Source organism: Mustelus asterias, chromosome 9 (genome assembly GCF_964213995.1).
Source record: "Mustelus asterias chromosome 9, sMusAst1.hap1.1, whole genome shotgun sequence".
Lineage (NCBI taxonomy): Eukaryota > Metazoa > Chordata > Chondrichthyes > Carcharhiniformes > Triakidae > Mustelus > Mustelus asterias.
In genome coordinates this window covers 106,082,057-106,099,105 of record NC_135809.1, presented here as the reverse complement: position 1 = coordinate 106,099,105, position 17,049 = coordinate 106,082,057, and the positions used below count along the sequence as shown (strand labels likewise).

At 42.9% G+C, this 17,049-nt stretch overlaps 1 protein-coding gene across 1 annotated transcript in view; it reads right to left on the bottom strand.

Moving 5' to 3' along the window:
• Window positions 1-17,049, bottom strand: part of insc (INSC spindle orientation adaptor protein) — a 208,831-nt gene that overhangs the window by 173,331 nt on the left and 18,451 nt on the right. Inside the window, exon 3 of the mRNA XM_078221282.1 lies at window positions 15,658-15,781. Within this exon, the coding sequence (XP_078077408.1) occupies window positions 15,658-15,781 (124 nt within the window). The remainder of the gene's footprint in view (window positions 1-15,657; window positions 15,782-17,049) is intronic.

Here is a 17,049-nt window from a genome sequence, read left to right as displayed (position 1 = left end):
CTTGGGCACCTAGGGATGGACAATAAATACTGGCCAGTCAGTGACGTCCATGTCCCACGAATAAAAAAAAGTACAGGAATGGGGTCTGAGCCCAGAACTCAACAGCAGACACAAAAAGAAACTAACAACTGAACCAAAAGTGGTGCGACTGGGATTATTCTACAATCCTGCGTTCCCAAAAGGCAATATGACAGAGTGATGAGGCACCAAATTGTGGCTTGAGAGCTTCAGTCTGTCCCCAGGCCCGCAGCAGTTGAAAGTCTTTTGGCAGGCAAAGGGACATCTGGTAACTGGGAGGCTTTCAAAAATGTATTAATCAGGGTTCAGGGTAAGCATATTCCTCTTAGAGTGAAGGGCAAGGCTGGTAGACGGCTGGTAGAAATAGGGAACCCTGGATGACTCGGGATATTGAGGCCCTGGTCAAGAAGAAGAAGGAGGCACATGACATGCATAGGCAGCTGGGATCAAGTGGATTCCTTGAAGAGTATAGGGGGTAAAGGAGTAAAGTTAAGAGAGAAATCAGGAGGGCAAAAAGGGGACGTGAGATTGCTTTGGCAGATAAGGCAAAGGAGAATCCAAAGAGATTCTACAAATACATAAAGGGGAAAAGAGTAACTAGGGAGAGGGTAGGGCCTCTTAAGGATCAACAAGGTCATCTATGTGTGGATCCACAAGAGATGAGTGAAATCCTAAATTAATATTTTTCATCAGTATTTACCGTTGAGAAAGGCATGGATGTTAGAGGACTTGGGGAAATAATAGTGATGTCTTGAGGAGTGTACATATAACAGAGAAGGAGGTGCTAGAAGTCTTAAATTGCAACAAGGTTGATAAATCCCCGGGACCAGATGAAGTGTATCCCAGGACGTTATAGGAGGCAAGGGAGGAAATGGCAGGTCCTCTAGCAGAGGTATTTGAATCATCGATAGCCACAGGTGATGTGCCTGAAGACTGGAGGGTGGCAAATGTCGTGCCTTTGTTTAAAAAGGGCTGCAGGGAAAAGCCTGGGAACTACAGGCTTGTGAGCCTCAGATCTGTAGTGGATAAGTTGCTAGAAGGTATTCTGACAGACAGCATCTACAGGCATTTAGAGAGGCAAGGACTGATTAGGGACAGTCAGCATGGCTTTGTGAGTGGAAAATCATGTCTCACAAATTTGATTGAGATTTTTGAAGGGAAACCAAGAAGGTCGATGAGGGCAATGCAGTTGATGTTGTCTATATGGACTTTGGCAAGGCCTTTGACAAGGTACAGCATGGTAGGCTGTTGCATAATATTAGATTTCACGGGATCTAGGGTGAGGTAGCTAAATGGATACAAAATTAGCTTTTTGACAGAAGCAAGAGGGTGGTTGTAGAGGGTTGTTTTTAAAACTAGAGGCCTGTGACCAGCGGTGTGCCTCAGGGATCGACGCGGGTCCACGGTTATTTGTCATTTACATTAATGATTTGGATGAGAGTTTAGGAGGCACGGTTTGTAAGTTTGCAGATGACACCAAGATTGGTGACATAGTGGGCAGTGAAGAAGGTTATCTCAGATTGCAACGGGATCTTGATTAATTGGGCCAGTGGACTAACGAATGGCAGATGGAGTTTAATTTCGATAAATGCGAAGTGATGCATTTTGGCCGATCGAACCAGGGCAGGATTTACTCAGTTAATGGTAGGGCGCAGGGAGTGTTATGGGACAAAGGGATCGAGGGGTATAGATTCATAGCTCCTTGAAAGTGGAGTCACAGGTGGACAGAGTGGTGAAGAAGGCATTCGGCATGCTTGGTTTCATTGATCAGAACATTGAATACAGGAGTTGGGACGTCTTGTTGAAGTTGTACAAGACATTGGTAAGGCCCCACTTGGAATGCTGTGTGCAATTCTGGTCACCCTATTATAGAAAGGATATTATTAAACTAGAAAGAGTGCAGAAAAAATTTACTAGGATGTTACCGGGACTTGATGTTTGAGTCATAAGGAGAGGATGGATAGATTGGGACTTTTTTCTCTGGAGCGTAGGAGGCTGAGAGGTGATCGTATAGAAGTCTATAAAATAATGAGGGTCATAAATCAGCTAGATAGTCAATATCTTTTCCCAAAGGTAGGGGAGTCTAAAACTAGAGGGCATAGGTTGAAGGTGAGAGGGGAGAGATACAAAAGGGTCCAGAGGGGCAATTTTTTCACACAGAGGGTGGTGAGTGGCTAGAACAAGCTGTCAGAGGCAGTAGTAGAGGTGGGTACAATTTTGTCTTTTAAAAAACGTTTAGATGGTTACATGGGTAAGATGGCTATAAAGGGATATGGGCCAAACGTGGGCAATCGGGACTAGCTTAGTGGTTAAAAACAAAGGGGCGGCATGAACAGGTTGGGCCGAAGGGCCTGTTTCCATGCTGTAAACCTCTTTGGCTTTGAATCTATATGAACCATATGGCTTTCCACTGGGATCACAGGATTATCCTTCACGTGTTCTGTAATGTGCAGCTGCATTTCCAAAGATGACATTTAGGATAAAACTGTTGTCAACCAAAATCCCGCAGTCACCAAGGCAACAAAAGACTATCAATTTACAAGCGAAAACCTGGAGTTATGTGTACATGGATACACAAATCTAATGTAGTAGAGTCCAACATGCCCTCTTCAGGGACAGACAGGTCTGGCCTGCTGCTGAATATCTTAGCCTGTTTCAGACACCGAGCATCAAGTCCCACACTTTATTCTGCTCCATAACTCAAAGCAAACTGCTCTGCGGCCGATTCAGTGAATACAGTGTTCCAGTCAGTCTGAGCCTCTTATCCCTAAATACGTGGAGTAGATAGGGACAACTTTGTAACAATTCCTAGGCAGCCTAAGTCACAAAATATAGTTCAATAAATGTAAGAAATAAAAGAAACCAAACCTGTCCTGTGTACAATGATGGAGAAACTGAGGTTTTAAAAAAATTCATTCATGGGACATGGGCGTCGCTGGCTAGCCAATATTTATTACCCATCCCTAGTTGCCCTCGAGCTGAGTGGCTTGTTCAGTCATTTCAGAGGGCAGTTATGAGTCAAGCACATTGCTGTGGTTCTGGAGCCACATGTAGGCCAGACCAGCTAAGGACGGCAGCTTTAATTCCCTAAAGGACATTAGTGAAACAGATGGATTTTTCCGACAATCGACCATGATTTCATGGTCATCAGTAGATTGGTAATTCCAGATATTTTTTTATTGAATTCAAATTCCACCATCTGCCATGGCGGGATTCAAACCCAGAACATCACAAATAATCCTCGGAGGCATTTTACTAAGTGAATGTTGTCTACCACTCTCCATTTTGTAGAATTCTGCTGTGAGGCTGTTTGTACCTTGACAATGTTAGCAATTCTAAGCCAGGAAATCACAAAGTGGCCCTTAAAACAAAGCCTATGTATCTGCCTAAACATTAAAAAGGAGCTAGGTTAATTAGCTCAATATGTCACTACATAAAACAAGAAAGAAAGACTACTACATTTAAAATTAAGAGCGATCATAAAAAGGGATAATATTTTTTGACAACTTCACAACAGCTAAATAATAGCACAAACAAATTCATTTTTAGATAAGTCATTATTCACTGAAGCTCATCCCAACTGTTGGCAACGCACATGGTAAGACAGACTTCAAGTTATCCACACAATATATTAGTTTTCTGAGATAAATGAATTCTTGGCCCTGAAGAGATTAAGTCTCTGGAGGTGTCAAAAGTTCAATAATTCCGACAGCTGCAAATGAATGGCAGAGAATTTCTTTTAAGAGTGACTAACCGGGGAAGATGCAATTTTTTTTTAACTTCTCAAATGCCATCTGCTAGTCATGGTTATGGTCAACCGAGACTCTTATTAACAAGAATTATATAATTTCCTGTTCTTTTGAACAGAAGCAAAATATGTCGGATGCCAGGTTCCTTAAGTAAAAACAAAAAATGTTGGAAATAGTCAGCATCTGAGGAGCTCTTGTCAACTCAGTGAATTATCTCTCCCCAATTAAATACATTTTTCTCTTGATTTTTCCTTGTTCTTGTTCAAAACGATTCTAAACCTGATGATACTCTGAGCACTGTTCCCCATCGTACTCTCCCATTGAAATGCACTTTGCTTGTTCCACTTCATTTCCCAGAACTATGTCCAGCATTGCTTTCTTCTCTTTGGGGCTGTAAACACTGATCAAGAAAGTTTTTGTATTAAGATTTGAGGAACTACTTTCCTACTATGTGCTTTACACATTTACTAGCACAGTCTCTATCAGGGTAATTGAAGTCCCACATTGATACTACTTTGTAATTCCTACATCTTTCTGTAAATTGGCTGCAAATTTGTTCCTATGTCTCCTTGCCACTATTTGTTGGCCTTTAGTGCGGATTCAGTAGCATAGTAACTCCTCTATCGTTCTTGAATTCTGATGAAATTCTTTGACCCACTCAACTACATCATCGCTCTCCAGTTCTGTAATTTTTTTTGATCGACGCTGCCACTCACGCTCCTGATTTCCTTCCTCATCTTTCCTGAGTACTTTGCACATAGAAATATAAAGTTCTTAATCCTCCACTTCTTTGAGGCAGCTGTCTGTTACTGCCACAATATCAGAATCCCAAGTGGCAGCTTGTGCATACGGTTCAATAACTGAACTTACCGCACCACATTCATATCCTTACACCCAAAATTTCCTGCAGATCCTATTTGTCAATAGCAAAGAATAAAATCCAGGATAAAATAAGTGTGTAAATATATTACCACCAATAAAGTGACAGCCAGGGTGCCTGAGCCTTATAGCCTCTTGCTTCAGTTTTGCTTTTCTTCTTCCATTAATAGACAGAATAGATGCATTCATAGAATCCCTACATTGCAGAAGAGGCCATTCGACCCAACAGGTGGGATTTTTCGGCTTCGCTTGCACCGAAACCAGAAAATCCCGCCCGAGGTCAAAGGCCATTTCAATGGTGCGTCCCTCGCCCGCTCAGATTCCTGTGGTGGGTGGGACAGTAAAATTTGCCCCATCGAGACTGCGCCAACTCTCTGACAGAGTATCTTCCCCAGGCCCTCCCTCACACCCTATCCCTGTAATCCCACACATTTTCCATGGCTAATCCATCTAATCTACACAATTTGGGACACCACGGGACAATTTAGAATGGCCAGACCACCTAACCTGCGCATCTTTGAAGTGTGGGAGGATACTAGAGCACTCAAGGGAAACCCACACAGACACAGGGAGAATGTGCAAACTCCACGCAGTCACCCAAGGCCGGAATTGAACCAGGGTCCCTGGAACTGTGAGGTGGCAGTGCTAACCACTGTGCTGCCTTTAATTCCCTTCACAGAGGCAAGAAACTACAAAGGATTTTGAACAAAGCCTGGTCCATCATGCAAACCAGCCTCCCATCAATTGACTGTGTCTACACTTCCCACTGCCTCGGAAAAGCAGCCAGCATAATCAAGGACCCAAGCACCCTGGACATACTGTCTTCCACCTTCTTCCATCGGGAAAAAGATACAAAAATCTGAGGTCACGGATTAAACCAACACAAGAACAGCTTTTCCCCAGCTGCCATCAGACTGTTGAATGGACCTATCTTATATTAAGTTGATCTTTCTCTCCACCCTTGCTATGACTGTAACACTAAATTCTGCACCCTTTCCTTTCCTTCTCTATGAACAGTATGCTTTGTCTGTAATAGCGGCAAGAAACAATACTTTTCATTGTATACTAATAATAATAAACCAATTCAAATAAACTGCTTCATCCTTCTGAACACATCCAAACAATTTCAGGTGTTCTGAGAATAGTGAGACTTTGGTTAAATGTAATGCAGAGTGCAATAAGGAACATGTGAAAAATCATTAAAACAATCATTGCCAACTTACACCAGAAACCTCAATTTTACTGGTATTAGGTGACTTTAGATCTTATTGCCGCCTAAATTTTGGGGAATAATTCCAAATCAGCATAATAACAGCAGAGCATTTGTGTAAACTGCTCTTTTCCAGATAGTACAGAGCTAAGTAAATGAGTAGTAAAACATTTTAGTGGCCAGATCTTGGATGTAGCAGATATGCATACTAATGGTTCCAGTACAATCAGTGTAAATTTCCCTGGAGTAATATCACACCGTTCTTGGGCAGGAAGGCTGTGGAAAATTTTAGGCTGTAAATGTAGCCTGGTGATTCTCTGAATGACAACTCTGGCCATTCTTACCTTGGCAGCAGCAGTGGGGCTCAGTTATCCCATCACAGGACAACATGAGCAGTAATTCAAAATGCATGCTTGCACTTACCAGCACCCAGGTTAAAAGTTGCATTGACACTAATGAAGCAATTTGTTATCTCCCTGTCTCTTCAGCTGAGAAGTGGTGTTTGGCACAAAGGGGTTGTGGAGAGTTGGGGAGCAAAGAGGGAACATCCAATTATGATGGGAAGTTCCACAGGAAAGCTCAATGTGCACACAGAAACGGCAACAGTTTGTTCACAGTAATTTACCAGGAGATGGAACTCCTGCCAGAGCGGCATGGTGGCACAGTGGTTAGCACTGCTGTCTCACAGTGCCAGGGACCGAGGTTCAATTCCAGCCTCAGGTGATTGTCTGTGTGGAGTTTGCATATTCTCCCCGTGTCCACGCTGATTTCCACCAGGTGCTCCGGTTTCCTCCCACAGTCCAAAGATGTGCAGATTAGGTGGACTGGCCATGTTAAACTGCCCCAAAACATCCAAAGATTAGGTAGGTTAGTGCAGAGTTACAGGGAGAGGATAGGAAAGGTGGACCTGGGTAAAATGCTCTTTCAGAGAATTGGGGCAGACGTAATGGGCCATATGGCCTCCTTCTGCACTGTAGGGATTCTATGGAACCTTTTTTTTTTGGTCCATTCTTGATCGCATTTCCAAGAGTAAAATTATAGTTAGCCAACCCTGTGATGTGAATTTATTCCTTAGCAAACGCCGATTCAGCTGATACTGATGCTTTGCCACATCAGGGTGAAAATAGAATCAAGGGCATCATTCATTGATGACTTAACTAATGGGGCCTTACTGTGCTTTGACTGAGTCTTCAACCTTGGCAATTAAATATCCACAGAGTTCATTGCCAGTTCAAGGAAAGAATTGCCAATCAAGCGTGACATTTACCTCAGAGTCACACAAAAGGCATCTTGGTAATTGAGTCTTACATCTCAGTGAATCATAGCTACTAAGCAGATTGCACAGACAGTTAGAACTCAAACTTGGTATCACTTGACCATTCCTTCTTGATTTACCTCATCTTCTCTCTTACTCCTTTCAAACTTGGTGTCCTGCAGGAATTAACCCATCACAGAGTAGAAAATTCTCTGCCCTCTGGTGATCAACCCTTCAGCTATCTGAAATGATTCCTCTTTATTTACTCTGTCTAAACCAATCATCAATTAGCCTTGTCCAAGCTTAATGACTCTAAATTCTCCAATCTATCAATATTAACTCTTTCCAGGAATCATTCTGTTAAATCACTTCAGTACCCTTGTCAAAGCCTGTGTGTCCTCCCTAAAGTGTGATTCCCAGAGTTGGACACAGATTCCAGCGGTGCTCAGTTCCATTCTGTAACTTTGGAAGAGGTTTTGAGTTTCTTTATTTGCAAACAGTGGAGGTTCCTTTGTCACGGGAAGTAACTGAGGAGATGACCTGCACCATCCATATCAGAACAGTTAATATCCATGAAGAAATGTCTTCGCTAAAACAATTACATTCACAATTTCTTTAGTTGTACCAAACCGAGATGTTCTGAATTTCTTGCACATAACATATCGAAGAATTGTTGCACTAATAGCAAATCAAAAATTGTGGGGGGCGACCTTACCTGCTCGTCACGCTGGTCGATGTATGTGGCGAGCGGGTAAGATCACGAGAGAGGCGAAAAAGTAGGTTCGCACCTGGTTTCTCGCCTCTCGCGATCTTACTGGCACTGGATTGCCAGCGGGATCAGCCTCACGCCCGGGAAGGACGCAAGGCTGATTTCAATATTTAAATAAGAATTTAAATATTACAAGAGAGCCTGGGATGCAATCGTCCGGGCTGACTTGCCTTAACAGCCTCGCCTGGGTGGGTTGCTCTGTTGGAGAGTCGGTGCAGACTCAATGGGCCGAATGACCTCCTTCTCCACTGTAGGGAATCGATGATTCTACCTCCAGTCACCTGCTCAATATCCCTCCAACATTAAAATCGGGCTCTTTATCTTTTAGCACTATCTGGATATTCTGTTGCACTGACTGGTAAAGTAACCAACATATGTCTTATTAAATGATACAAGATAGAGGAGTTACATTCACCGTCTGCTGTTTCCACCAACATTCCACTCCATCAGCAGCTTTACATACGTTATTCTATGTTGCCTTCTTATTCATTTCACTGAGGCAGGACTGTCACTAATAGTAATTCTTCAAAGTCAACTATTTACTCTCTTGTCTCAAGTCAAATTGTTAATTGACTCACTAATGAAAGAGACTCAGACAAGTGGCTGCTGACTCACTCTTCAATGTTCACCAACAATTTATTCAGATCTGGGTATTCTACATCATGCATTTAAATGGCAAATACAGGGCAACAAGAATCGTGACCTGAAGAGAAATTACCCTTGTTGGGCTTAAAGGGGAAGATTGCAGTCTCAAATTACTATTGATCACACTATAAGCAAAGACTAATACTTTGACATTGATAAATCAGTGAATTTCCAATAAATTCTATGTACAGTGATTTTACACAACAAATGCTCTTCTCCTGAATGAAAATAAAAACTTTTAATATAAACAAAACTTTCTAAAAAGTAGTTTCTGGTACTTGTATATGTGTGTATTAGCTTGATTGGCCATGCTAAATTGTCCCTTAGTGTCCCGAGATGTGTAGGTTTGAGGGATTAGCGGGGTAAATATGTGGGGTGATGGGGATAGGGCCTGGGTGGGCTTATTGTCAGTGCAGACTCGATGGGCCGAATGGTCTCCTTCTGCACTGTAGGGTTTCTATGATTCTAAGTATTGGTGTGGATGCTGGAGGTTATGCAAAACAGATTATCTTCAATGTGTACAGCAAGGGAGCAAAATTTACTGATTTTATGGAAACAATCAGGGCTGAGTTTTCTGTCCCCTTCCCCAGCCCGAAGTGTATCGGTTGAGTGTTTGATTAATACTCTTGAGATAGGATATCTTCCTCCTTGCCCTCACTTTGATTGCTCTGTAATAAGACCAGAGAATATTGATCTGTTTCTGTGGTGTAGATGTGTTAACATTGATTCCTATGCCCTGTGTCTTTGCAGTGTGTTTGCTTCACCTATTTCTGTACGAGTAAACATTAGCTGCACATCAGAGAGGAGCTTCCTGCCTGATGATAATTTCAAAACTAAACAACGTGAAAAACAAATTCACATTTCTCAGGAACGCCAATGGCTTTCTGTTTGCTCATATTTGACGAGCAGAACAAGTCAGGGTAGAATTTACACCGACATGAATATTTGCTGGCCAGGCAACAGGATTCGCCGGCTGCCCAATAACCTTGGTTGGATTAAGAGCCAGGCCTCATGAGCATTCAACCAATAGTTCACAAACACAATAGAAACACCCTGCAACATCAGGAAGCCCTATTGGCTGTGGACAAGTGTAACATCGGGCACGCCTATTGGTTTCTCAGCCAAAAGTGGACATCGCCACATATGGGGGAAGGGAGCCAATCTCAGGACAGGAGGTGGAGAGAGAGATATCCAAAACTGCAGTGGTTCAGGATCATTTGTGAAGCTCAGGGAAACATTCCACCTCCTTCTGGATCCACAAAATTACAGCAAATGTCTCTGTGACCTCCTCACCAAGCTGATTGTGCGTGTGGCACATGCCGCACACATTGTACCCAGCACCGTCTCAAAATGCAAACTACGTAGTGTACATCCTGGGATCCCAATTTGCATATCGAAAGGGCCCACCAATCAACTCAAGCCGTTGCTCAGATGGGGGGCCAAGCAAAGCTTGCAGTGGCCATGCACCAGTGATAGCAGTAAGGAAAGCTCAACATCTCTCCAGTTCTCTCTAATGATTGCATTAATGTAGAATACACAAACTAACTTCAGGGAGCCTGAGAGAATTACCTGATGGACAACCAGCTGCTAAATTTCTTTCAACCTACAGCACTCTGAGAGTGAGCCACATCCATCTACTGCATATGTTGGGCATCCCATTTCCCCAGCCATAATCTCTTTCCAACATGATAGAAATTTAACAGGAGGAAAGGAAAACACTTTCCATTTTTCTCGCACCCTCCGACGATACAGACTGATTCCAATAGAGTTTAAGAGATTATACAAACGCCGAATGGATTTAATTGCTGGGTGCATTTAAGTAAACCTCCCCTTACACACAGTTTGCACTTACATCCTGCTGTTCTGATGTAAGCAGAAGATCTGCTCTTTTTGAAAATAATGGCAGCTTGTATTTATACTTAGGCAGCACTGTGGTTAGCACTGCTGTCCCACAGCGCCAGGGACCCAGGTTCAATTCCCAGCTTGGCTGCACATTCTCCCTGTGTCTGCGTGGGTTTCCTCCGGGTGCTCCAATTTCCTCTCACAGTCCGAAAGTGATGCTGATTAGATGCATTGGCCACGCTAAATTCTCCCTCAGCGTACCCGAACAAGTGCAGTAGCGTGGTGACTAGGGGATTTTCACCGTAGCTTCACTGCAGTGTTAATGTAAGCCTACTTGTGACACCAATAAATAAGCTTAACTTATTACGGCATCTTCAATGTAGATGAAAGTCCCAAGGAACGATTAGCAAACAAAATTTGACACCGAGCCACAAAGGGAGAAGTAAGAAGAATGGTAAAGTTTTGAAGGAGAATTCGAGCTTAGGGTTTAGGCATCTGAATGCACAACTCCCAGTGGCCAATGGGACAAATCAGGGATACACAAGAGACCAGACACATCTCCTTTGAAAGTCAGCAAAAGCACAGCAAGAAAGGGGAGCCAGGCCTTTAATGGAGATTCAGTGACATACAATCAGTGGAGTGAAACTTAGATTTTACTGAAAAGTTAGTATTCTCATGGATCTATTTTGATAATTTTAACACTCTGACACATTTTCATCATATGAGGAATTTTATTATTGGAGCGTTTACTTCCAGGTCAGTGTTCTCATGGAAATGCATCAGGACTATTTCAATCATCATATGCATATGCTGATACTGCTGAAATATAACACTCCATTACAAACACCGTTTGATACTATAATGTATTTACACATCATTGGCAGTGACAAAAATACATGCTGCGAAGCTGAGAATGTATAGGTTCCACACTGTGACTGTGACGTATTTCTGATTCCAACCAAAACAACATGACAAATCGTTTTGAGTAGAAAAAAAACAAAAGCGCAATAAATTATTTTTCAGGAATTTGCAACATCGGACTCAAGCAACAATCACCTGTCAAGTGGGGCGAAAGGAACCTGCACTGAAATCTTCTCCACTTTTCATTTGCCTACGACGGAACACAAAACCGTGCCTAAAGGGACAATACAAATCATTTGTATTGAAACAGGGCTTTGTGGGGAAAGCACTATAAGAACATAGGAGAGAATGCAGCACTCAGAGTGAGGCTGCAGAGTAGAAAGGATTTGGTAATCATCTTATTCTCAGTTTTCTTTTTAAAAAAGAAAAGTTTTTAAGTTTTCCAGTGTCTCAGCAAAATGTTCACATTCATAGATAGAAATAAATAACCAGGAGATACCAAGCAATATTGGCAGCAGAAGACCTTCAAGCTTTGTGGACTGAGACCTGTTTGAATCATAGAATAGAATCATAGAATCCCTACAGTGTAAAAGGAGGCCATTTGGCCCATCGAAACTGCACCGACAACAATCCCACCCAGGTCCTATCCCCGTAACCTCACGCGATTACCCCGTTAGTCCCCCAACACTCAGGGGTAATTTTAAAGTCAAGTAAAGTTTATTTATTAGTCAGAAGTAAGGCTTACACTAACACTGCAATGAAGTTACTGCGAAATTCCCCCAGTCGCCACATTCCGGCGCCTGTTTGGGTCAATGCACCTAACCAGCACATCTTTCGGACTGTGGGAGGAAACCGGAGCACCCGGAGGAAACCCACCCAGACACAGGGAGAACGTGCAAACTCCACACAGGCAGTGACCCAAGCCGGGAATCGAACGCGGGTCCCTGGCGCTGTGAGGCAGCAGTGCTAACCACTGTGCCACCATGCTGCCCCATGACCAATCAACCTAACCCACACATCTTTCAACTGTGGAACGAAACCGGAGCACTCAGTGGAAACTCATGCAAACACAGGGAGAATGTACAAACTCAAATTCCACACAGACAATAACCCGAGGCCAGAATTGAACCTGGGTCACTGGCACTGTGAGGCAGCAGTGTTGACCACTGTGCCATCATGCCACCCTGTTTGGCCTTTCTGAAGGAAACCTAGGCCAGATGGGACCAGCATCTGAGCTGTGGGAAGGCACGTCAGCTCCAATAGTCAGCTGTAACGCATGGAGGGAGGCGGAAGATGTGACCTCAAGGAAGACCAAGCAGTTCCAGAAGAAATTCAATGATCAGATCACAGCTGAAAAGCTAATATATTCACCATTTACTTCCTTTCTTCGTTGCCTACACTGGGTAGCACCACACCTAAAACACAGCATTCACACAAGCGTCACTTCAGACAGAAGCCCACATGTCTCCACAATCACAGGGCAACTGACTGCAGTATAACTATCAAATATGCTAAACAAATTCTGCATCCTTATACCTTCACCTGTCGCGCCTTATAAACAATTACAATCTACATGGAGGCAAAGTCAAAGGAAAAATAATAAAAACAATCATTTAAATACTGATCTATCGTAAAATTGAATTAGCTCATAAGATTAATGGTCACGCATGGCTTGACATCCCAGCAAACACCATAAATGTCTACACTCACCAGGCTGGATTCCGAGGAGCCCACTGGAGTGAGTAGGATGGCAGGTGGATGGGCAGGTACAGAGAAATGTGTGAGAGATCTGATAGTGGGAAAACTGTAAGCAATTAAGTGTGTGTCTGGAAGGTAAGAAACCACGGAACTCACCAGTTAAGGGAGCGAAATTTAATAATATCCTTAGTTTCTTACCTGCACATAATTTGAATGTAATTCAACATGACTTAATCCTGCCTTGTCAATTTTGTGAATTTAGTGATTTTCAGGCCCCACTGTGGTGTGTTTCTCAGTGGCGGGCAGCATTGCATCTCATTGCATCCACCCCCAGAGGTTGGGAATCCCGCCGCAGGGACCGCGTTGGTGGGATGGCCAATGGCCTGAAATTCCTGCCACTCATGTGTGTCTCATGACACCAGGAACCCACCCAGTGAAAGCTGGTGATTTCCATGTGGCTCAGTTCCTTGGCTGGGATCTTACAGCAGCCCCCGTATGGCGGGTTTTCCCACGGCAGTCAGAGCGAGCCATTGGCCATTGGCGGGAAGTCTGTGCACTTTTGCGTGGCTTTCCAACCCCGCCCGTTTTGAGCAAGAGGTCAGCGAGAATATGCCCTCCACCCTGGAAGCCCTGGATGAACCTGTATGTGGGGTCACCATTGCAGATGTCAGAGCAGCTTTCTTGAAGGTCAACCCACGGAAAGCGACTGGCCCGGATGGGGAACCCAGACAAGCACTCAGATCCTGTGCGGATCAGCTGACGGGAGTATTCATAGACATCTTCAAACTCTCTTTACAACAACCTGAGGTCCCTATCTGCTTCAAGAAGACGACCATCATCCCGGTACCTAAGAAAAACCAAGCAACGTGCCTTAATGACTATCGGCCAGTGGCTCTGCCATCCATCATTATGAAGTGCTTCGAAAGGCTAGTCATGGCACGAATCAATTCCAGCCTCCCAGACTACCTGGATCCACTACAGTTTGCCTACCGCTGCAACAGGTCCACAACAGATGCCATTTCCCTGACCCTGTACTCAACCCTGGAACACCTAGATTACAAGGAAACCTATGCCAGATCCCTATTTATTGACTACAGCTCAGCCTTCAACACCATTACCCCACGAAACTTATCTCCAAACTCCATGGCCTGGGCCTCGGCATCTCCCTCTGCGAATGGATCCTGAACTCCCTAACTCACAGACCACAATTACTAAGGATAGGCAACAACACCTCCTCCACGATCATCCTCAACACCGATGACCCATAAGGCTGTGTTCTTAGTCCCCTACTGTACTCCTTATACACCTATGACTGTGTGGCCAAATTCCCCTCCAATTCAATTTTCAAGTTTGCTGACGACACCACCATAGTGGGCCGGATCTCAAACAATGACGAGACAGAGTACAGGAATGAGAGAGAGAATCTGTAAACTGGTGCAGCAACAATAATCTCTCCCTCAATGTCAACAAAACAACGGAGATTGTCATTGAACTCAGGAAGTGTAAAGGAAAACATGCCCCTGTCTACATCAATGGGGATGAAGTAGAACGGGTCGAGAGATTCAAGTTTTTAGGTGTCCAGATCACCAACAACCTGTCTTGGTCTCCCCATGCCGACACTATAGTTAAGAAAGCCCATCAATGCCTCTACTTTCTCAGAAGACTAAGGAAATTTGGCATGTCAGCTACAACTCTCACCAACATTTACAGATGCATCATAGAAAGCATTCTTTCTGGTTGCATCACAGCTTGGTATGGCTTCTGCTCTGCCCAAGACCGCAAGGAACTACAAAAGGTCGTGAATGTAGCCCAGTCTATCACGCAAACCAGCCTCCCATCCATTCACTCTGTCTACACTTCCTGCTGCCTCGGCAAAGCAACCAGCACAATTAAGGACCCCACGCACCCTGGACATTCTCTCTTCTACCTTCGTCCTTCGTGAAAAAGAAAAGAAAGTCTGAGGTCATGTACCAACCGACTCAAGAACAGCTTCTTCCCTGCTGCTGTCAGACATTTGAATGGACTTACCTTGCATTAAGTTGATCTTTCTCTACACCCTAGCTATGACTGTAACACTACATTCTGCACTCTCTCCTTTCCTTTTCTATGTATGGTGTGCTTTGTCTGTATAGCGCGCAAGAAACAATACTTTTCACTGTATGTTAATACATGTGACAATAATAAATCAAATCAAATCAGTGATGGGTTGACTTCGGCGGGACCGGATAATCCCGCCACCAGGAGGGGCTGGCAAATGCCACTCTGAGACTCATTGTGAGAGTCCTTTGGACTTCCAAGGGAGTGAGTAACAATTCATCTTGGATGCATTTTCTCGGTATAAAAACTCACTGAGCTAGCATGCTGAGAGGGTGGAGTCTCAGACAAGAGATTCAGAACCCAGAAGTACTGGATACATAATTGAATTTCCTCCATGATCAAATGCTAATAATGACCTTTGATCACATGATCCTACAAAAGCCAAGTCAAATTATATTAATTTTTAAATGAAGAATGTTTTAATCAGTATCGTTCAAAAAATGGATAAAACTTTGGACAACCATGGATATGTTTATTCAACTGAGGACTAAGGGACAACTAAACACAGAACAGACAACTATCAAGTGAAGAAAAAATATAGCCTGCAAGTAGGCAATTTAACTGAATTTATTTGCGTTTCCTGCCAGTCGAAAGAGGATTATAGGAGGGTGATAATTTACAATGTGACACTGACCTGTATTTCGTGGGTTAAAGCTAGCTCCACCATCTGGCTGAAAGAATGGCTAAACGATATCAGGGTTTCAATCATCTCAGCTTTCATTGAGGCTACTGTTGTTTCATCTTCAACATGCATACAGCTGGAAGGAAAAAATTGCATCTAACTTTCGGGATTCATTTCTAGTCTATTAGCATGTTCAAAAAACATTGCAATCACCCTATTATTTATTTTTTAATTGAAACAATACTAATGTTGTAGCAGCGTGGTTACTCATGTTCACATTATTACAATAATATCTACACAAGAGAACAAATGAGCACAACTTTAAAACAAATTATAAAACATTTCACTTATGTTTACCTGACTTTTTCCAACTTCTCTCCATTCTGGTACCTTCACTATTTCAGGGTCTCACTTCCTTTTTTTAAACAGTAACACCTCTTTTTCTTTAACCTATCTTTCTAGCCCTGCGAGGTCCTGCAATCTATTCTGGAGATTGGATTCAAAGTGAAACAGTTGGCCATGTTATCTGAAAATGAATTCACTAAAGGTCACTTTCTTTTTAGCTTTTTGTTTTGTAGATGTGAACAGGTCAATCTTTGAACAACTGGAAGGGCTGCTATAGTAAACCTCGTACATTTAGACAACACCACTCAGAGTGCAGGGAGCGATAATAATCTTACTTACATTTGTATGTTTTCTTAATGAATCTAAATATTTTAAAGAGGTTAAAAATGCTTTGAAAACAATTAATTATTGAAGAAGTGCTGGATATAATGGCAAAGTGCATCACTCTAGCACCTTCTCGGAAACAAAGAGGACAATAACCAGTTAAGACCCAATTTTAACTCCGTGTAAGTGAAAGGGTTTTGCGTGAATTAAAATCTTGCTCTTAAATGTTATTAGTCAAACTGGTCGAGAAATCAAAATTGTGGACCGAACACAAAGTACAAACATCTTCCTGTTCTCAGCAATGCTGCTGGCATCACTCTGCATCATGAACTAGCCGTCCAGCCAACTGAGCTAAACTGACACCAGATGGACCTCTTGCTTTTCCTTGAAAAGTATCATTGGATTTCTAACAAACGCTTGAACATGGATGGGAGCTGATTTGTAATGCCTGACTCCTAGGGTGGAGCCACCAACAATGCAGCAGAATCTCAACATCGTACTGCCATGCCAGTTTTAATAAGGGGCACCAACCCTTTGATGTAGAGTTCATTATTAGCTTTTGAGGCAGTTTGACACATAGTTCATCAGAATAATGAATGATAATGATTGGGTTAAAACATTGTAACATCGCAATCCAACATTCATCATCAAAATGAATCAATAAATTAAAACAAGGTTTTCAATAGATTCAGCTAATTTCATGCATTTCATACCAATACGTTGTGGAGTAGATCT